Here is a 22,279-nt window from a genome sequence, read left to right as displayed (position 1 = left end):
CCAAGATATAGCAAGCAATTCAATTGGGTTTATATTATGTGTTATTTTATATAATAATTATACATATATTATCACACAGAAAATATTTCCATAGTATTCATTTTTGTAAGTGAATAATCTTATAAAACTCAAATCCCCAAATATATACTCAAATAAACAAGAGATAAATCATATGTTTTCATCTGGATTCCTACTCTAATAGTTCTTTCTCTGGAGGTAGATTCCATTCTTTTTCATAAGTCCCTGAGAATTATTCTGGATCATTGCATTGCTGTTAGTAGTAAAGTCTGTCACATTTGATTGTTCCACAATATTGCAGCTACCAGGTACAATGTTCTCCTGGTTCTCTTTATTTCATTCTGCATCATTTCATGTAGCTTTTTCCAGCTCTTTCTGAAATCATCCTGCTCATCATTTCTTATAGCACAATAATATTCCATCACCATCATATACCACAATTTATTCAGCCATTCCTGATCGATGGACATCCCTTTAGTTTCCAATTCTTTGGGGTAGTCACTTTTGTACAGACCACCTCTGGGTATGCAACCTATTAAGTCTTATAGGCCTCTAGGTATTGATAGATAAGGAAGTTCTAATGATCAGGTTCTGCCTAGGTAGGGGTTGCATATGATTCCACTGCAGGGATTATAATAGTAACAGGGGTCTGGTCAATGGACTTTACGTTTCAAAAGAAAGCTGTTAGAAATTGAAATTCATGGCTTCATATACAATTCTCCTTGTGTTCTACTGTGAATATAAAAATGTTTTTTCACCTTTTGGGTGCTTAAGTTTAGAATAAAAAAGTTTTTTGAAAGAAAAAAAAGAAAAAATACAATAAATTTAATGTAGTAAAAAAAAATACTAGATACATAAAAAGTAGATGGGGATAGGGGGCAGCTGAGTAGCTCAGTGGATTAAGAGCCAAGCCCAGAGATGGGAGGTCCCAGGTTAAAACTTGGCTTCAGACACTTCTTGGCTCTGTGATTCTGGGCAAGTCATTTAATCCCCATTGTGTAGCCCTAACCAGTACAAAGGAAGAGGGTTGGGACCCAGTCATGACTGAAGCATAGAAAATAGGCTGGTAGAGCTGGATAAGAAAATACTTATATAAAGGTATGAAGTGTAAGAAGCCAGGAAATAGCCAGATTATGAAGAATTACAAATGCCATGAGCAGCTAAGTAGTTCAGTGGATAAAGTACTGGGTCTGGAGTTAGAAAGACTCATATTCATGAGTTCAAATCTAGCCTCAGGTACTTATGAGCTATGTAGCCCTGAACAAATCACTTATTCCTATTTGCCTCAGTTTCCTCATCTGTAAAAATGAGCTGGAGAAGGAAATAGCAACTTACTCAAATATCTTTGCCAAGAAACTCCAAATGGGGCACAAAGAATCAAACACAACTGAACATTAATGCCAAATAGTTGTTCATATTTGATCCTGGAAGTAATAGAAAACCACTCAGACTCAATGAAGGAGGGAAAAGAGGAATATGACATAGTCAGAACTATACTTTAAAGGTTCTCCATTCCACAAGGTATCATCTGTTAAAATGTTAAAAATTACTTAAGATTCCTTTAGCAATTTAACAAAAATACTTCAGTCTATGGCCCTTTTTTTATCAAGGGAGATATAAAATGAGGTGTGTACTCCTGTTGTGGAGAATGTAGGGATTACTTATGGATGGATGATAAGATCCTCCAGATGGCCCTATTTGCAGATAGCATTTTAATAATTGCAATCTAGTCCCAACCCCTTTCAGAATATTCATGCTTTTTTCAGAGCAAATTATATCCATACAAAGAAGTTGGAGGTTTTTTAAATTAAATTTTCAATGAACCAAAATCTCTTCTCTCCCTCTTATTTCTCCCCTTCAATTAAAAAATAATAGTATTTATAATCAATAAGCACAGTCAAAGCAAAACTGATTCCTACATTGGCCATGTCAAAAATATGTATACTGTATTTCATTTCATATCCTGAATTCTTCCCTTTTTCTAACAGGTGTGCAATATTCTATGTCATCAGTCTTCTGGAATCATGGTTGGTCATTGCAATGATCAGAGTTCTTAAGATTTTTAGAGTTCATTCAAGAGTTTGTTTTAACTTTCCACCCAGAAAAAAAAATCAAGTTGATTAAGAATACCTATTATATTGACTATGTTATACAGTTGATGGAAAAATCACAGAGCTGGTCCATCAGTTCATATATCTTGTTCAGACAATGCATATGGACATTGTCTGAACAATGGACCAAAAACTGATTAAGAGGAAGAGAAAAGGCTAGGGTCAATTTCAGAAATTACTCTGCATCATGCTTTTAATGATGCTTTTTAACTCCTTCCTAAAACAAAAACTGATTTTAAAAAAATATTGAGATGACATATATTTCATAGAATCATGGAATACCAGAATGAAAACTAAAGTCCCTCAAGGAGTAGTAGAGATTCAACTTGAGAATATAAATTAAGCCAGAACATATTATCAACAAAGAATTGTGTACAAAAACTGGTGCAATGACTATCAAAAATACAACCAGAAAAGGAGGTAGGCTAGTCATATGGCAATAACAATAAGTAAAAGACTGACAAACTATACTGAAGTACTTCAATAAAGCCAAGAGACCCAAAGGGTAGGACTCTCTTTTTTTCAGATTTTATTTTATTGGAATTTTATTTTGAATATTTTCCCATAGTTACATATTTCATGCTCTTTCCCTCTTCCCTAAATCCCCCTAACTCCCCTTAGCTGATGCACAATTCCACTGTGTTTTACATGCATCATTGATCAATACCTAATTCCATATTATTGATAGTTGGACTAGAGTTATCATTTAGTGTCTACATCCCCAATAATATCCCCATCAGCTCATGTGTTCAAGCAGTTATTTTTCTTCTGAGTTTCTCCTCCCATAGTTCTTCCTCTGAATGTGGCTAGTTTTCTTTCTCATAAGTCCCTCAACCTTGCTCTGGATTGCTGCTAGTAGAGAAGTCCGTTATGTTCGATTGTACCACAGTGTTTCCGTCTCTGTGTACGATGTTCTCCTGGATCTGCTCCTTTCACTCTGCATCAATTCCTGGAGGTCATTCCAGTTCACATGGAAATTCCTCCAGTTCTTTATTCCTTTGAGCACAAAAGTATTCCATCACCAACAGAAACCACAATTTGTTTAGTCATTCCCCAATTGAAGGACATTCTCTCATTTTCCAATTTTTTGCCACCACAAAGAGTGCAGCTATAAATATTTTTGTACAAGTCTTTTACTTATTATCTCTTTGGGGTATAAACCAAGCAGTGCTATGGCTGGATCAAAAGGCAGATAGTCTTTTAAAGCCCCCAAAGGGTAGGACTTTTAAAGAGCACAAGACAACAGTCACACAGGTGATAAAGCATGGACTATGATCTACATCAATTGTGTCAAACTTTGCCAGCAAAACTCCCATTGGTGTCACACTCAAATAAGAAACAGGCCACTACTCTGTACATAAGGATCCTTGAGGGATGCATGCTGACTTAGTTTTAAAATTTAATATTATCTATGTTTTATTGTATTTTTATATATTTTGTTAAATATTTTCCTATTTACATTTTAATCTCTTTCCAGAATGCTGTGGACCATGTGTTTGATACCTCTGATCTACACTATTGTAAGGAGTTACCCATATCAGTGAGACAGAGGCATGTTAAGTAACCATTTGATAATTCCTGAATCATAAAAACTCTGTGTTCTGGGAAATAGATTGTGTGGGTAGAAATGGAGGAGTAGAAAGAAAGAAGGAGATGGGAGGGGGAGGAAAGGAGATGAGGAAAAGGAATAAAGCACAGCAAATTTTCAAATAACTAAGCTGGCCACTGAGTTTAAGATGAGACTGTAACATTTTGCTTTGCTTATGAAAAAATGTTTAGAACAATCATAAGCTTCATTGTTGCTAGTCCAAGCATAGATGAGTCACAAATTAAACTTAGAATTTAAACAAGGTGCATAAGGTAGCATTACAATTTTCTCAGGCCTTAATAACATAGTGGGTCTTTTATATGGGGGAAGAGAATGAGGGTAGAGAATGGTTCATGTAAATATATGTACATATAGTTATGTTTCTGTTTGTGCACATCTACATATTCTAACATTTATTTCAAAGAGCAGAAGGTGGTTATTCCATCTATTGACATATAGATATATAATATAATTACTATATAAAATGTATCAACATAATATATATTCTTAAATTACATAAAATATATAGGCTGTTACTAAGTTGGTACCTAATGTCTCTCTAGCTCAGTAGGGCCTGACAGAGATCTATTGATATGGCCTGAGGAAGGTAGACTCAACTCTACACACAATCATGACGAGGCATTAGGGGAAGACTTTAGTGAAGGTTGCTACATAGATATATATTTTCTCAGCTTTACATATTACATTGCTAGACTATCTGAGTTAGAAGTGACCTAGCTTTAAAGGTAATTTAGGGACTAATTTTCAAGATAATTCAGTAGGAGGAGGAGGAGGAAGGATTCCAAAGGAATAGAAAATATCACAAATGGTATAACTTATTTTTCTTACAAAAAAAGACATATGATTCAGTACAGCATCAACTCAGACAACGTCCTCTCTGGGTTTTTCATGAAACTCTTCTTTGTTCTCCTTCTGCCTGGTATGATTCAAGTTTCCAATGCTATACTGCCTATTAAGACCCCTAACTGGGGGTACACAAAGACCCTGTTTTGAGCTTTTCCCTTTCTTCATTCTCCTGTTAAAAAAAAAAAAAGAGCTGCAGTGGCTTCTTATTGTCTGCAACATAAAACACAAACTTTTCTGTCTGGCATTTAAAGCCCCTCACAATCTATGTCCAATCTACTTTTCTAGATTTATAACATTTTCTCCTCTTCACACAACCTGTGTTCAGACCAACTTGGCCTAAATGCTATTCTTCATATATGGCATTTGATTGCCTGCCTCCATTTCTTTTTTTGTCCCTTTTGTAATATACTTGTTTGTTACATTAAAATTCCCCTTCCCTCCCTCCAGTCCTCACACTAGAGAAGGGATCATTAAAAAAAAAAATATTGACATTCTAGACCCAAAAGGGTTTTCATCAGCAGTACAGAGGTTTTTTTTTTTTCTGGGCTCTCCTGCCAAATTTTGGAATGATGACAGTAATAAATAGACTTTGTTAGAAATATCACAGCTAAAGTTAACAGATTGGCTAGATTTTGGAGAACTTCTGACAAGTATCCATGAGCTTCATACGGTTTTAAAATGTCACACAGCAAGTAGTATGTGAATCCTAATGATAGCGGGTTTGTTTACTATTGTCAGGAGATGTGTTCTTATGATTTTAGGGATTGTGGTGCTTCTTTGAATGCGAATTAACTGCAGTATTACTGTTTTTAAAAGCTGTTACTTAGTGAAAATCATGTGCACTCACACTGTGGATCATGGCCAAGTTAAAAAGGAAATGGATCTCATTTTAGGGTGAGAAACCTTTGTATTGTGCCTCTCCAGTGTGTCACTGATTGTAAACTATATATTTTTTAAATTTTTATTATTGTTTTTCTTTGTATGTGCAATAAAGTATTTGAAACACATTACCAGTATTAATAGTTTTTTGATTTTGCACTAGGATAAATTTAAAATGTCCATTAGCACTAATGTCAGGGTATATCCAAAAGCTTTAGACTATGGAAACCTGCCGTTGATTGTTAAATATTATGGGACTTTGATTAATGATTGTGTCTGATTCCAGGAGAAGGGATCACAAAAGAGCCACTGCACAGTGCCAAGGAGAACAAAGTTAAACCTGTAAAGTGCCTAGAAGCACAAGGTCAAGGAAACCAACCAATTCCGGTGAGATCAATGAGATTTTGCACCAAGACGGGACTTGAACTTACTTTGGAGTTCGAGGAAGTGGCTATTTCCAAAGTCAGATGCAGGATTCCCTTGTGCTTCTATCAAGTACCTCAGTTTGGCTGCCATTTTGACTCCCCTATCCCTGAGAGCAGAGGTAAAATCAGACCAGGAAATGCTATTTCTTTTTTGCTTCAAAGACTAGTCCCTTTTCTCTCTCTTTCCTAGTATGGCAATTTTCTGTATTCCTGGCTGCTGATTGGGTAAGTGCATAATTGCTACTACAGGCTTGTGGGACATAAATCACTTTAATGAGGCCCTGATTCTAGGACCTATTATAGGTTTATTCTTCCTTACTTAGAATTTTTACACATGAGACCTTGATATTTTATGTTTCATCTAGAAGTTACTTTTTTTCTCTTTTATTTGTTTTCTTTTTATGTTTTTGATTTTCTTTTGACAATTGATTCATATACCTCATAACTGAGCCATATATCCCAGGGTTATCCATGTGTTGGTCAATACTCTCCTCAGGGGGGATTGTATTATTGTCATAAAATTCTGGATTTGTAAAAATTTTTCTTGTTTGAGACTAATTTTAGGATAAGAAACTTGTTACCACCCTGAATCAAGAAAGTGAACTCTTTGAGGAAGGTGCCATGGAGATGCCTGCAGAAACTACACAATGCACCAAAAGATCCAGAATGAACTTTGGGATGTAGTGGATTGAACTGTGGGGGGGTTGAACACACTTATTGTGAATGTACACTCTTATACCAAAGAGGGCTGCCCCCAGTTGGCTTTTGGTCAATGTGCCCACCTAACATTTGTTTTGTTCTCTTTCTCTTTTAGTTCCCTCTTATCCCCAAATTATCCCCTTAGAAAGTGCAATATTGTATGTATCTCTAGTTAAAAGATTTCTAGAGATATAAGTTGGTTGTGTGTACTGATTCATTGGGGAAACTAGGCATGTAAATCTGGGAGATTTCTACATGCTTGTTTCCCAACGGGAAACAATACAGGGGGAATTGTATAATTAAAATTTGTTCTCCAGGACTCTAAATCACAGCTTCTCATGTTCCTTGTCACGTAACATCCTTGTCCTTACAATCTGGAGATATAAATTTTGTGTAGCTCCACCCTTGTTCTCTCTTCCCCTGATCAAGGCTTTGGAAGCTGCCTTTGAGCCAGGCAGAACTTACTCATGTGGTCTTATTTTTGTTAGATAATTAGGTTTTTATACTTCTATTTCCTTTTTATTCCTTCTACTTCAAGTAATTATTTTAAAATTAATACTTGGAGTTATTGATATTGATTTAAATCTTATAATATATAAAACTATGATTTTCTTGTTTTTGTTTATCAGTTCTTTCTCTGGAGGGGGACATACACAAGTCATTCTTCAAACAATATTTCTGCTGTGGTATGTAATGTTTTCTTGGTTCTGTTCATTTCACTCTTCATAACTTCATGTAGGTTTTTCTATGTTTTTCTAAAATTAACCTTCCTTGTCATTTCTTATGGCTCCTGCCTCCAGTTCTATCCCCCATACCTGCCTCTTTATTTCTATGCCCGAGAATTCCAAGCTTCCTCCAAAGCCCAGTTCAAGTGGCAAGAAGCTTTTCCTGATTCCCTGAGGATTAATGAATCTCGAAAATTTCTTTGCATTTACCTCATATACACTTTGTATTTACATTGTTTCCCTGGAATATGTTCTGAATATATGCTCTTTGAGAGCAGGAACTATTTTTGTCTTTCTATCACCAGAGTTTTAGCCCACAGTAGACAATAATAAATGCCTGCTGATTGTTTTCACACACACACACACATCTTTTCAAGGCCATGCCAGTTCGTTCCCTACAAGCATTATTACTCAGAAAAGAAAAGCACCCATTAAAATATTTTCAGGTTGATAACCCAGAAAAGTTCTAGATCCTAGAGTTTAGTCTAGTGCTTCGGTTTTTATGAAATGCTTTTGTCATTGTGACAATCAAACAGTATTCATAATTATTGTTCATTCATATGAATCATTACTAAAAAAGGTACAATAAAGCACTGGAGAAGTATAAAATAATATGTAAGCATCAACAGGATAAAACTGGGAAACAAAGCATGTTAATAATTCTGGATACCCAGTCTCCCTTTCTTCTATCCTTTTCCTCTTAGGTAGAGGGTGTCCTCAGGCTCCTTTCCCTTCCCCCTCTACATTCTCCTCCCAACCATCAAACTCTTCAGTGAATAAGGAAAGGATTTTATCAACTCAATCCCACCAAGGTAATCTGCTTATGAAATTTAAGCACAGCAGTCTGTCTTCTAACATCACAAGCTTATGTGTTTCCTTGTTCTTGCATACAGTACAGTATAATGAAAAAAGCATTGAATTCGGAGATAGACTAACCTGTGTTTCTTCTGCTTTTAATACTAGTTGTATTACTGTGAGCAAATCACTTAACCACTCTAAGCCTCAATTTCCTCACCTGTAAAATGGAGATAGTACTGATCTGCATGAGGTATTGTGAAACTCAACTATGGTAACGATTATAACTCTGAAAACTTTGAAGTTTTAAGTTATTATTATTTCTGCAAGGGCCCCTGCACTTTAACAAGGTTATAAAGCCAAAAGAATTAATCTCTGGATAGAAAATTCAACCATAGAAACTGGGGTTTTGAGCCAGATAAGAACAGTAACTTCTTGAAGTCGGATTACTTAGTTGCCTTTTTCCTATGGCCAGCCATGACCTTCCTGGTATTTAAGTGTTAGAATAGAAATAGCTGGTGAAAAACTGAACTGTAAGGTCCTTAAGAAGAGGAACTGTCTTTTTACTTTCCTTGCAATCCCAGTGTTTAACACAGTGCCTGGAACTTAGTAGGTGTCTAATGAACTCTAGTTAACTGACTGGGAGGAGTCAAAAGAAAGGGAGACACGTTCATAGGTTGAACAAAAAGGTCACTTATGGGGGGGGGGGCTAAGGGGGATTAGAAATATTAGATTCACAGGAAGACAGTTCAGAGTTCAGTCACTGTCAAACTATTTGAAAAAAGCCATAGTTAAATCTTAACCATTTTCACTCAAACCTAAGGCTGTATCTATGGATGGAACAAGAACCAGGAAATCTGAAACATCATCAGAGAACAACTTCCTTTCCATGGTCTCCTTTCTACTTTACCTTTCAGCTGAAACTTGGCTACTGAAAAAACAACCATACCCACCCATCCTTCACTCCTTTCTATTCTCAACTCTTCCTTCTGTAAAAGGGAATTCTTTGTTCTCTCTGAGTTTACACTTCTGAGTTTTACTTCTGTAAAAGGGAATCCTTTATTCCCTTTGTCTATTTTGAGTTAATACTTTGGTTAACAATAACTTAAGTAACCCTACTTAGTACCTCACTAGATTGTGAAGACCCGGATTAATTCTCCTTTGTCTACTTTTGAATTGAATCAACAAAAGCTTGAACACCCTAGTTAGCAATAGGTGGAGGAGTTCTCCACCCTTTCAACTCAATCAGCCAGGAAATGAGAATTCACACCTCAGTCAGCCAGGAATCTGTGAACTCTTTTGATGAGTAGTGAGAAGCGGTTCCCACAAACATTGCCTTCTGGGAAGTGCTGTGCAATTTGGAAACTGTGATTGGCCTTTGTGAAAAGAGGAAGGGATTAGAAGCCACAATAAAAGGCTCTGAATTTCTGGGGCTAAAAAAGTTGGCTTCAAGAAGAAGGTTGGATCAAGGAAGAAAGTTGGCCTCAGGATTCACCTTCAGCTTGAGTCATCATCTTGACCTACCTCTTGGAGGGAACTTGGGTGAGTGGATAGCTGGCTTTCCCTTCCTGTCTTTTGGAGAGTTTAATTCCGGTTGAAGGTCAACAAGTCCTGGCTTGGTAGAGCACAGGAGCATTATAGCATTTTTTAATTAGATAGGATAATGTTTTCTCTACCCTTTTGTATTTCTCTGCTTTCGCCCTTTCCACTTCTTTTGTAAATAAAAACTATTAAAGTCATTTCTTTGAGCAATATTACTTTGAATCGGCAACCACCATTATTATTTATAATCTTCATATATTTTAGTCAAACCATTAAAATTTAATACGTACACTTCCTTGAAACTCTGATCAATAAAATGACATCTGAATTTCAGATTCCCAAACAAGCCTTCTGCCTATTGTCTCCCTAGAAACACCCTCTCTCTTTATCCTGATGCCCTTGTTTATCTATAACGGGTCTCCAAATACTACAGGAGATACTTGGTCAATACAGTGGGGCCTTGTTTCATTCTAATTCAAAACATGCAAATTCAGGTATATGTGACTGGAAGTCAAAAAAAGGGCAAAAAACACCTAAAATAAATTTTTAAAATTACAGACAGAGAGAGAACATACTATAAATTTACAGCTATTTGGGGATTTATAATTAATAGATAAACTGAAGACAACATCAGCATTTTTGGGATATGGTGAAATCTTAAAAGTGAACATATTTCCCCAAATTTAGACCATCATCTTATGCCGTATTTCATCTGTAATACTCTATGGGCTTATACCCCAAACTCTGAAGGCCTGAAAACTTTTTATATTCCTCTGGTCCTGATGAACCATAAATCCTAAGTCATAAATTCAATTTACTCACCAAATATGCTATAGGGCAATTCAGGGTGTCTATCTAACAACAAAATCATTTAGTTCTCATCCAGACACCTAGACATACAGACATGGTCAAAGGCCAGGTTTCTGTCATATTTATAGGGTCAATACATGGGTTCAGAAAAGTATGGGGGCAGCTGGGTAGCTCAGTGGATTGAGAGTCAGGCCTAGAGATGGGAGGTCCTAGGTTCAAATCTGGCCTCAGACACTTCCCAGCTGTGTGACCCTGGGCAAGTCTCTTGACCCCCACTGCTCACCCTTACCACTCTTCCATGTAGGAGCCAATACACAGAAGTTATGGGTTTAAAAAAAAAAGTAGACAGTATACATAAGTTCCTCACGCCTAGTAAAAGTTTAATAAGTCCTTTTTAATGAATTAATTGGTATTCTAGATTAATCTGGCAGAGTGTCCCAAGTACTATCAGAGATGTATTCTTGGAGTTTCACTTCATTGTGTCATCAGAAATTCCCTTCTTCTAAAAGACAAATAACCCTATATAGACAAAATGAACCACCACAAACACCTGAGCAAAGAGCAGGATCATGTTGCTTAGTGTATAGCTCTTCTCATTTTTTGAATCCAAGAATGAGAGCCTTAACACAGAACATGTCAATTTGGATAACACCTTTAAGAAGGAAGAGATCTGAGGTACCCAGTGTTATCTTGTGGGATCTTCTTTTAGGACCCTTTGTAAGAAAGCAAGAGGCAAAATAGAAACCAAAATGAGAGGGTAAAGGGTCCCAGAGACTTCACAAATTGGATTAGAACCAGCTCCCAAAAGTTAAATAGCCTCAATCCAAAGTTCATGTTTGAAATGTATTTATTATACATTAACAGTAATTTCAAGATGAGCAAAAATAAAATGTGGTATTATACAAATTACTTGGGACAAACCACTATTTTTATAAGGTTTACTTTTTTGTGATAACAGTGGTCATGTGTATGCCAGCAGACTGACTTAGAAATATGACCCTGACCTGATAAAACCAGATTGAGCCTTTTTCCCATTACCTTTAAGAGTGAGTTCTCAATCAGTTGACCACTGGATATTATGCCATATGCATACATTTCATTTCTCTTCTGTTGTGCTTTTAACTCTATGGTTTTTAAGAATGGGTATTATTTCACAGAATCCTAGAAAAGTTGTAACTCTTGAAGAACACACTTCAATGCCTCTTGCTGTGTGACTATTCAAGCACAAAATGAAATGGAATCAGTCATTCCAAAGTGCAAAGGAAGGTACAGTCAAAAACAAAACAAAATGAAAAAATGCCTATAATGACAAACTTTTGCTGAAAAACTGAATGATTAATCTTCATAAAGAAAAATTGCTATTCCATTTAGAGAAATCTATTTCAATGATAATCATTTGACAAAATTATTATTTCTTTGCTTTCAATTACAGGAAAAAATCTATATTCCTTTTTCAACTCTCTGAAAATCAAAACTAGTATATTTTTCCACTAATTCTTCCACTCTTGGAATCTAATCATATAAACCCTGTTTAATAAGGTTAAAAAAGTTTTTAATTGAAAGTCAGCTACAAAGGATTAAACAGCTGAAGGACTAAAAATGTAATAAAAGACTCATAAGACAATTAGCTACCTGAAAGAGGTCCCAAACCTTTGGGGGAAAACAGTTCAAATAGTCTTCTTCCCTTTACCATCCTACTCCCATATATATAAACTCAAAACTTAACTCTGTTTAAACCACTAACCTGGCTTATTTCCTTCTCTTTCATGGCCCAATTGTCCTTTGGTGTTTGAACCACATGTATAAACTTCTCCATCTTCCAGCAGAAAAATAGAGTGGTTTCCTCCACAGGCCACTTCTTTGATGCTTCTGTCAGAAATAAATCCATATGCTTGTGGCTCAGTCACAATTCCTTGGAGATTGCTGCTAATACCACCAGGATGGCCTAAAGACCAATATCCCCAACATAACATTTTCTTTTCCTTCAGCAAGTCATGTAGCCTAGAAGAGATTTTTTAAGTCAAGAAAAATAAATGTAAACACTAAATGCAGTAAACAAAACATTTGCTTCTCATTATTTCCTACATGCTCTAGTTATATTTTTTTAATTATTGATATTTTGAATTTCACATCACATTCCTTTCTCAAAACATCCTCTACTCAAAAGGCCATTCCTTATAACAAAAAGTTTTAAAAGGGGAAAAAGTGGTTCAGTAAAACCAAATTAATACATTGATTGCATCTGATAGTATCTGCAATACTCCACACATCCACATTTCCCCATTAAAGAAGGCTGATGCATTTTATCATATTCCTTAGGGTCAAGTTTGCTATAATAATATAGCACCGAATTTTGCTTTACTGTTTTTACACTGTTGTCATTGTGTATATTACTTTGCTGGTTCTGCTTATGTCACTCTACAATAAGTTCTTACAAGTCTTTCCATGCTTCTTTAATATTCCACTGGATTTATGTACCATAAATTTGCTCAATTGTTGTTTCTAATTCAAAAGTGATGCTATGAATATTCGGTAGATGTAGAACCTTTCTTTTATTGTTCACCTTAGGTTACATGCCTAACAGTAGGATCTTTGATAAAGAGTTAATACCACAATGTATGTATACCAGTCTTCCCAAACACTGACTTTTTCTACTGTTCTAAATTTTATTTTAAAACTAATAGTCACCTAAGCAAACAGGTTGAAAAGTCTTATAACAACAATATTTTGCATTTTTATAAAAGCAAACAGGGCTTTTAGCAAATGTAGCATTCTTTCCAGTATGTTGAGGATTACAATCTGAAAAACCGAACCCTTTAGTGCAGGGGTCAGCAACATATGGCTCTCGAGCTATATCTGGCTATTTTGAGGGCCAGATATGGCTCTTTCTGCAGGAGCTATAAAGTCAATTTTTTTTTCAGGCGCTGTTACAGGAGCATATACAGGAGTGCGCACTGTGAGCACTGTACGGCTCTCATGAAACTACATTTTTAAAAATGTGGCGTTTATGGCTCTCATGGCCAAAAAGGTTGCCGACCCCTGCTTTAGTGGCATGATGTTCATTTCATCTTTGGGATTTGCTTAGAGAAAAAAAGGTAGGAAACAGCCTCAGAACTCCAGACTTTTTACTCTGTGCTTTGTCAGTAGAATATTTTTCCAAACAAGTCTGTTCTGATTTTTTTATATAAGTTTTAAAAAAATATTTTGAGGGGGATGGTATTTTCATTTAAATGGATTTACCTTTATTGTGATGCTGATCTTAGGCAGCAGAACAGCAGAAAACAGGCAGTAGGAGGAAGACAAAATGTGCTGGATTGGCGTCCAAAAAAAATCAAGAGTCTGAAAACTCAGAGGACCTGATTTCAAATCCTGATTTTACCATTTACTAGTTGCATGACCTTGAACAAGTCCCCCTCACTTCTGTGAGTAATTCAAGATTTCTGTGGGCCTCAGTTCCCTCATCTGTAAAATGAAAAGGTTGTATTAGATTATCTGTCAAGTTCTACAAATCCCAAAAATCTTCTAATACCATAGAATGAAAATGATTAATAATTAAGATATATTTTTATGTCTCAAATGGTCTTTTCTATAATTATCAGAATTCTACCCAAATCCTCAAAACTGGCCTTTCTGCAGCTCCCATTTCCATGTCTCTGCCTCTTACACTCTTCCCTCCTCACCACTGCCTCTTACCATCCCTCATATTTCCTCCAAACATTATTTTAAACACTAGTTCCTAGATGAGACCCTTTGTGACTGACTCTCGTGCTCTTTGTCCCCAACTTAGTAAATTACCTTATATTTATTTTTTGTGTAGGCACAGTTTCCTGATGGGTAGTTAGCTAAGCAGGTGTCAAAAAGAGACCACTAGGTAGTTGTAGAAAGACTGCCAGGGCTCAGTGAGGGTAATGCAACCTGACAACCTTGCCTAGGACTGGGAAGACCTCCATTACATATTGGAAATGACAGAGAGGAAGAATGCTGACTAAAACCTCAGTTATAGAGTCCCCTTAGGGTACAGAGAAAACCTACTGAACTTAGAAATGCTGATAGGTAGCTTAAACCCCCAAGAATTTCAGGGTTGAGAATAATGATATGATAGCAATGATGATTATAGATAATCTGCTAATACCACCAAATAACTCAGATACAGATGCAAGTCAATAGGTCATAAAAGAGCTAGAACCATCTAAATAGCGGTACGGTCTAAACAAGTAAGTTAGCCATACACTTGCCCTTGTAAAGTATGTGTTATATGTAATTGCATATATCAATACATGTATTAATTAGAACTAGTATCAAATTGTGCTCTCTGTATTGTGGTAACACATGCAAAGATACTGTGAACTTGATATAATCCAAAGCATTTTCCAGGAAGTACAAAATTTTAGTCATACGGAAAGAGATAGCCCTGAGCTGCCAGGACCCAGGACAGTTTAGTAAGGCCTTCCTGGTATGACTGGCATGGAAGCAGAGACAGTTTAGAAGACAGGATGGTAGAAAATCCTAGGACTTGACTGCTCATCGACATTCATTAGAACTCAGTTTGTTTGGGGATTAGAGTAACCTTGAGAAAGGGTCTTTTGCTCTAATTTTGGGATGCTAGACAAGGGAGATTTAGAACTGACAATGAAGAATGGGCAACAGAGTAACTTTGCATCTCTGCTGCTCTGCCTGGTTTCATCTCCTGGAACAAGATGCCCCTTCCAAGATAAACTCATCACTCATGATAATCTCATTACCATGCTAGTAATTCAAGACTTGATTGACATTACTTCTTCTCCCCTCTAACTGGAGAATAGAATATGGACAGCTGGAGAGTAGAATACCAAACTCCTCTCAAAGTCTTCCTTTAGAGAGGTCATAAACTGGACTTTTAGCTCATTGATCCACTTTGCATTTACTGCTCTTCCTGGTTTCAACTCCATGAAACAAGATGCCCCTGCACAGAATAACCCTTAGTGTTGTTCCTCAATCCATTTTCTGCCTCCTTGTATGTTGTTTCTCCTCAACTATAAGCTCCTTAAGGGCAGGGTTTTTTTTTAAATATTAATTATATCCCTAAGTGCTTAGCAAAGTGCGCAGCACATAGTAAGTGCTTAATAAATGCTTATTAGATTAGACTAGAAGAGAATAAAAGTCTATTAATCAACAAACATTTGCCAAACACCAGGGACTGGCTACAATAACAAAAATGAAACAGTTCAAGCTCACATTCTCTCAAGCTTATATTCTCAACCTAAGCCAAAGAAAAAATATCCCCAAAAAGTGGTTAAATGAAAAGATGCTCTTTATGATGGGTAGTGGATGGCAGTTGCCAAATTGAGTGTTCTTACAGATGGTCCATGAGGCTTCAGAATTAAACATTGTGGGGATATTGGTCAATAACAACAAAATCCCACAGGAATAATTATTTATAAAATCCCAAAAGCTAAAATCATTTTTAATACCATTTTAAAAGATTCATGGAAAAAAGCACATCTCACTACATTTCACTTATCTCCATTCTCAGTCATTTATGTCTTGTATCCTAAACAATTCCTTAGCATCCAAGGCCTGGGCAAAAATAACACAAAGGCATTTCATCCCTTGGTTTCAGTACTGTATTGACTACTAGTACTGGAATCATATTTTATGACCAGTAATAAATGATCAAGACCTCAGTCCTAAAAAAAATATTGTTCAAAAGGAACAAGATATAAATAAGATACAAGGAAAAAAAGCAAATACAATCAAAATCACAACCATCCCAAAACACATACACACACACAGGAGATAAGAGTTTTTATCCCCTTGCCAGCAACATTTCATTGTCCTGAGCTATCTCTTCTCTTTGTTCTATTTACCATTCTCTAAGCCTTAGTCTCTTATCCAATACCTTTCCCAGACTGGGACATCAACTGCAGGAGGCTGGGATTTGGGCTACCAATGCCTCCCTTACTTCAAACTTTACTAATGGATTAGACAAGGATTCACTGGGCAACAACACACTTAATTTCCCCTCACCAAATTATTCAATACGTTTAGGTTCCACTATTTCTCTCTTCAATTGCCACACTTTCCTAGGTTTTCAAAATGACTTGCCTAACCCATTCCAGAAGGAAATGCTAACAAAAGATTGAAGATAGACAATGTTTCACCAAGGAAATCATTCCATTTAAGGAAGGTCAACTCTGTTGGGAAAAAAATCATCTGCATATTAAACACCAAATCAGTTTGGAATGTTCAAATCCTCACAAGGAAGCATCATAGAGAAGGAAATAAGCAAACCACTCCAGTATCTATACCAAGAAAACCCCAAAATGGGGTCACAAAGATTGGGACACTACTGAAACAATACACCACCAGACTAAGAAGTGATCAAGAAAACCAAGGAGAAAATACAATAAAGGCATTTTTCCCACCCAAGATTGTGGATTCAGCCCACAAAGTGGAGGAACCAAGGCAAGTGCAAATATGGATTGGCCTTTATCACTTTTGCTCAGACCCTAGCACAGGATCCTCGATTCAGCCCACAGATAGGCTGGGGCTTAAGAAGGCCAGGGACTGAGGTCAAGTAACCATAAGTCTACAGGTCCAAAGCTCTAATTTTATAAGACTTTTGGCTAACAGTGGGGGTTTAGGGAAAAGGTTATTGTCTGATGGAATTCTTATTGGAATAAGAGGAATACCTGTAACACCCAAAATGGGGTTAAGAAACCTACAAAACTCAGACTAGGCTGATACCAAGCTTAACTCAGATTTGATCAAATTATTAGACCTGGTTAAAAGTCTAAACCACCCTGAAATCCTTTAAGAACATTCAATACCCAGAAAATGGAGCAGCAGGACACTAGAGATTACCAAAAAAAGGCTAACATAAGGCCCCAGAATTCCCTCTAAAAGAGCCCTAACACAAAGTCCTAACTCAGGAATAAAGGTTTGAAAGAATGAGTAAATAAGGATAATTGTGTTAAAGAGTAATATATCCAAGAAACAAACCCAGAATGAGAGAATAACTTGACATCTATAATAAGCAAAACCTCAAAGGAAAACATAGCTTGGCCACACGGTCAACTAAATTTCCTTGAAGGAATTAAACAAGAATTATGGTTTTGGTTTTCTTAAATGATAATGTAAATGAAATAAGAACTCAAGAGAAAAGAAGTAGAAAAGAAACAAGTTTTGGAGAAAAGATTTGTAAAGAGAATTATTATCTTAGCATGAGAAGTAAACTTTATTCAAAAGTAACAAATGCCCTGAAAATTAGAATGTTCTAAATAGAAATTAATGATTCCTTGAGACAAGAAGAATGTAAGGAAAAAAACTGACCTACACAAACCAGATGAGGAAGAAATTATTTAAGACTTATTGGACTATCTGAAAGCTATGACCAAAAAAAAAAAAAAAAGATACTGGAAATCATATTTCAAGAAACCACAAATAAAAATTACTTAGATCTACAGAACCAGAAGGCAAAGTAAAACTACTAGAAAGTATCCATATCACTTACAGAAAATGAAAACTCCAACCTGTCAGAATCCAAATTCAGAGCTTCTAGTTCAAGAAAATAACAGCTAACATCATAAAAGAATTTGCTGCTCCTACTATAAAGGAGAAGAGAAGTTGGAATATGATATTTCAAAAGGCAAAGATATAACTTTACAACCAAAAATAATTTACCCAGTAAAACAGTATAGTCCTACAGAGGAAAAATGGGACTTTTAACGAAATAGAAGATTTTCCAAGTATTAATGAAAATCCAAAAGCTCAGGAAAAATTTTGAAATTCAAACACAAGAATGAGGAGGAACATAAGAAGTTCGTAAATACATGTGAGCAACTGAAGGGGCTACATAAAGATGAACTCTTTACAGGGAAGAAGAAACAGAATTCTGCCATTTAAAGATCATAAAAGTGGTTAAATAAGACAAAAGACTAAGGAGTAGTTTTGTTATGTTTTGATGGTCTTAAAAAAGGAAGAAAGGTGAAAGGGATACATTAAATAAAAAGGGAAGGGATTCATACTCTCTTAAATAATGGGGTTTACAAGTAGAAGAAAATACAAAGGAGGGGGACAATATAGGGAATGCAATCACCTGAACCTCACTTTCATCTGAACTAGTCAAAGGAAAGTAGAATGAACACACACACACAGTATTTGGCGTAAAAAGCATTTAACACAACAGAGAAACAGGAGAGAACTGGACAGGCAGGAAATAAGAGGGAGGATAGATGATAGATACAGGAAGGGATTAGTCATAAGGAAAATAAACTCTAATCTCAGAGGATGGATTATAAAGAGATTAAAAGGATAGAAAGAAAGGGTAAGAACCCATGATTAGAGTCTGGGACAAAAGAAAAGGAGTAGAAGATGAGAAACAGACTGCTTCCAGAATACTGGTGCAAAGGACACTACTCTTACATCTCCTTTTTTTCTAACAGAGGAGCAAAAGAGAGCAAATACAAGGAGCAAAGAGAGGGAAAAAATATATAAAAGAACATAATGAATGGAGATTCACAATTATTATTCAAAAACACACATGACAAAGATTCACAAATAATTAAATGACTAAAGCAAAACTATTATATTTTGGCCAAACTCAAAAAAAGTAAAGGTAGCAATCATGATCTTAGACAAGGCAACACAAAATCATATTTGAATAAAAGATTAGCAGGGAATACAATATGTAGAAAGGTATCATAGTAACTGAATATCAATACCTAACATATATGAACTAAATGCCATAGTATCTAAACACTTAAAGGAAAAACTAAACTAATTACAGGGGGAAAGAAAAAAACTACAATAAATTGTAGTACTAAAATTACAATAATCAATTCAACATATAGCTTTCAGACTTAAGACAAATCTAACAAAAAATAAACAAGAAATACCTCAATAGATATTTGTTGAAGTTAGATATGATAGATCTCTAGCAATTACTGAATGCAAAGAGAAAGGAGTGTATGTGAAGGAATAAACCAGCTATGCATGGTTCTTTTAAAAAATTAACCAACTATTAAAGGACCTATGTTTCATGGGAAAATGCTTCACAAATGCAGAAAAGCAGAAATATTAAACATATCCTTTGCTTGCCACAATAAAATAAAAATTATATTTCTTAAACGTGTCATAGAAAAAATTATTAAAAATTAATTTAATGCTAAAGAATTGTCTGCCAAAGACAAAACCATAGAAATAACAATTTTATCAAAACAATGAAAATGAAGAAAATATGCTAAAAGTTTTTGTGAGACAGCCAAAGAAGCCCTTTGGGGAGAGCTTATATCTCTAAAACACTTTCATAAACAAAGGAAAGAAAGAATAATGAAAAACCATGTAACTTAAAGAAAAACTCAAAAATCAATTATTTAAAAAACCTCAACACCAAAATAGATATTCTGAAAATCGAAGATGATACTAACAAAACTGAAAGAAAAAAATGGAAATAATAATACCAAGTGTTTGTTTTCAAAAATTCAATTGGCTAATTTCATTTTTTAACAGAAAACCAAATTACCAGTATAAGAATGAAAAAATATCCATGAAATGAAGATAATTGTTAGAAACTGTTGTGTCCAACTAAATGCTAATCAAACTGACAACTTAAAAGAAACAGATGGCTATTTACAAAAATATGGAAAGACTCCAGATTAACAGAAATAGAAATAAAGAATTAAAATAACCTTATTTCAGAAAAATAAGTCGAATAAGGTACAATTCAACTATTTTTAAAGGAGGTAGGTAATGGATTTACAAGTGAATTTTATCGAACATTCAAAGAACAATAAGTTCCAATATTAAATAAACTATTTGTGAAACAAATTCCTTTTACCTTAATAACTAAGTCAGAGAGACTCAAAACCAAGAAAACTATGGACCAATATTTCTACTGAACATAGATGCCAAAAGGAAAGATATCAAAAAGAATATGTACTATGACCAGGTTAGATTTATACCAGGAAATACAGTTAACTCCATTTTAGAAAAATAATAAATGTAATCGACTACATTAATAACAAGAACAACCAAAAAATATAATACAGAAAAGACTTCTGACAAAATTCAACATCTATTTCTGTTGAGAACATTAGAAAATATGGACAAAAATGAACCTTTCTTTAGTACAGTTATCTAAAATTAAGAGACAGCATATGAGGATAAATTAGAATAAGATGTCCCTTACCGCTACTATTATTTTACATCATGCCAGAATTGCTAGTAATAGCAATAAGGAAAAGAAATTGAAGAAATATACATAGTAAAGAAAAAAATTATTACTTTTTGCAGATATCATGATTTATGTAGATAACCATAGAGAATAATCTAAAAATTAACTTAAACAGTGCTGTCAACAAAGTAGTATATATTTAAAAGACATATAAATCATCAGCATTTCTATATATTAAGAAATGAAAATTCCATTTAAAATAACTCTAGTATATATAAAATATGTGGTAGTACACCTATAAAGATATATATACCAAAAGATATATATAGACAACTACAAAACATTTTTTACAGAAATCAAGACAAATGTTGATGAGAGATATTAATTGTAAGGCAAGAAAATATTATTTAAAATCACGGTACTGGTTGCAGAGTGAAATGAGAAGAACCAGGAGAACATTATACACAGTAACTGAAACATTGTGGGACAATCAAATGTAATAGACTTTGCTACTAATAGTAATACAGTAAAATCTAGGACAGTCTGGAGAGACTTATGTGAAAGGATGCTATCTACCTCTAGAGAATGAACTGGGGGCAGAAATGCAGAAGAACAATATGATTTATCACTTGTTCATATGGGTATATGATTTTAGGGTTTTGGTTTTAAAAGATTACTCTATTACAAAAATGAATAATATGGAAATAGATTTTGAGTAATAATACATGTATAACCCAGTGGAACAGCTTGTCAGCTCTAGGAGCGGGGTGGGAAGAGGGGAGAGAGAACATGAATCATTTAACCATGGGAAAATATTTTTAAAATAAAATTATATTTTTAAAATTACAATACTATATCACTTTGATCATCCAGTGAATTAATCAATCATACCACCAAAAGATTATTTTTGGAGGTAGAATAATAACAATTCATCTTAGAAGAACAAAAGATCATGAACCTCAAAAGTGATCATTGAAAGAAGTGGGAATGATGGAAGTCTAGCAGTACCAGATTTCAAACTATACTACAAATTGGCAATCATCAAAACAATTTGGTACTGGATAAAAATCTGGTCAATGAAACAGATTAGGCATTCAACATACACAGCATATAATAAACATAAAAACATAGAGTTTGACAAATTCAAACATGACTATTACTAGGATGAAGACTTGGTATTCAACAAAAACTGTTAGAAAAACTACAAAGCCGACTGGCAGAAATTAGGTTTAGACCAGCAATGCATACCATATAACAAGATAAGCACCAAATGGAAATATGATTTAGACACCAAAAAGTGAAATAAAGAAATTAGTAGATGAATAAATTACCTTTAAGAGCCACAGATAGGGGGAAAGTTCATGGACATACATAAGCTAAACAGCATCAAGGAAGATAAAATAGGATAACTATGATTATGTAAAAATCAAAACCAATGCTTTAAAGATTATAAGGGGAAAAAAGGTGTGTGGGGGGAATTTTTGCAGCAACCAAGTGTGTATATAAAAAACTGATACAAGTTTATATGAATACACTATCCACTTCCAGATGGAAAGGTGATGAACTCAGAATGCAGATTAAAGCATATTTTTTTGGACATAGTCAATGCAGGAATTTGTTTTCCTTGACTACACATGTTTATAATGAGATTTTCTATTCTTGCTTTC

At 34.9% G+C, this 22,279-nt stretch overlaps 1 protein-coding gene across 1 annotated transcript in view; it reads right to left on the bottom strand.

The window, feature by feature from the left end:
• Window positions 1-13,825, bottom strand: part of HERC3 (HECT and RLD domain containing E3 ubiquitin protein ligase 3) — a 124,589-nt gene extending 110,764 nt beyond the window's left edge. The window contains exons 1-2 of the mRNA XM_044681187.1: window positions 13,700-13,825; window positions 12,204-12,460 (exon numbers count right to left, since the gene is read on the bottom strand). Coding sequence (XP_044537122.1) covers window positions 12,204-12,432 — 229 coding nt within the window. The 5' untranslated portion in view covers window positions 12,433-12,460; window positions 13,700-13,825. The remainder of the gene's footprint in view (window positions 1-12,203; window positions 12,461-13,699) is intronic.
• Between the last annotated feature and the right edge of the window lie 8,454 nt (window positions 13,826-22,279).

The sequence above is a fragment of the Gracilinanus agilis genome, chromosome 6 (assembly GCF_016433145.1).
Source record: "Gracilinanus agilis isolate LMUSP501 chromosome 6, AgileGrace, whole genome shotgun sequence".
Lineage (NCBI taxonomy): Eukaryota > Metazoa > Chordata > Mammalia > Didelphimorphia > Didelphidae > Gracilinanus > Gracilinanus agilis.
This window is presented reverse-complemented; position numbering and strand designations above follow the sequence as displayed.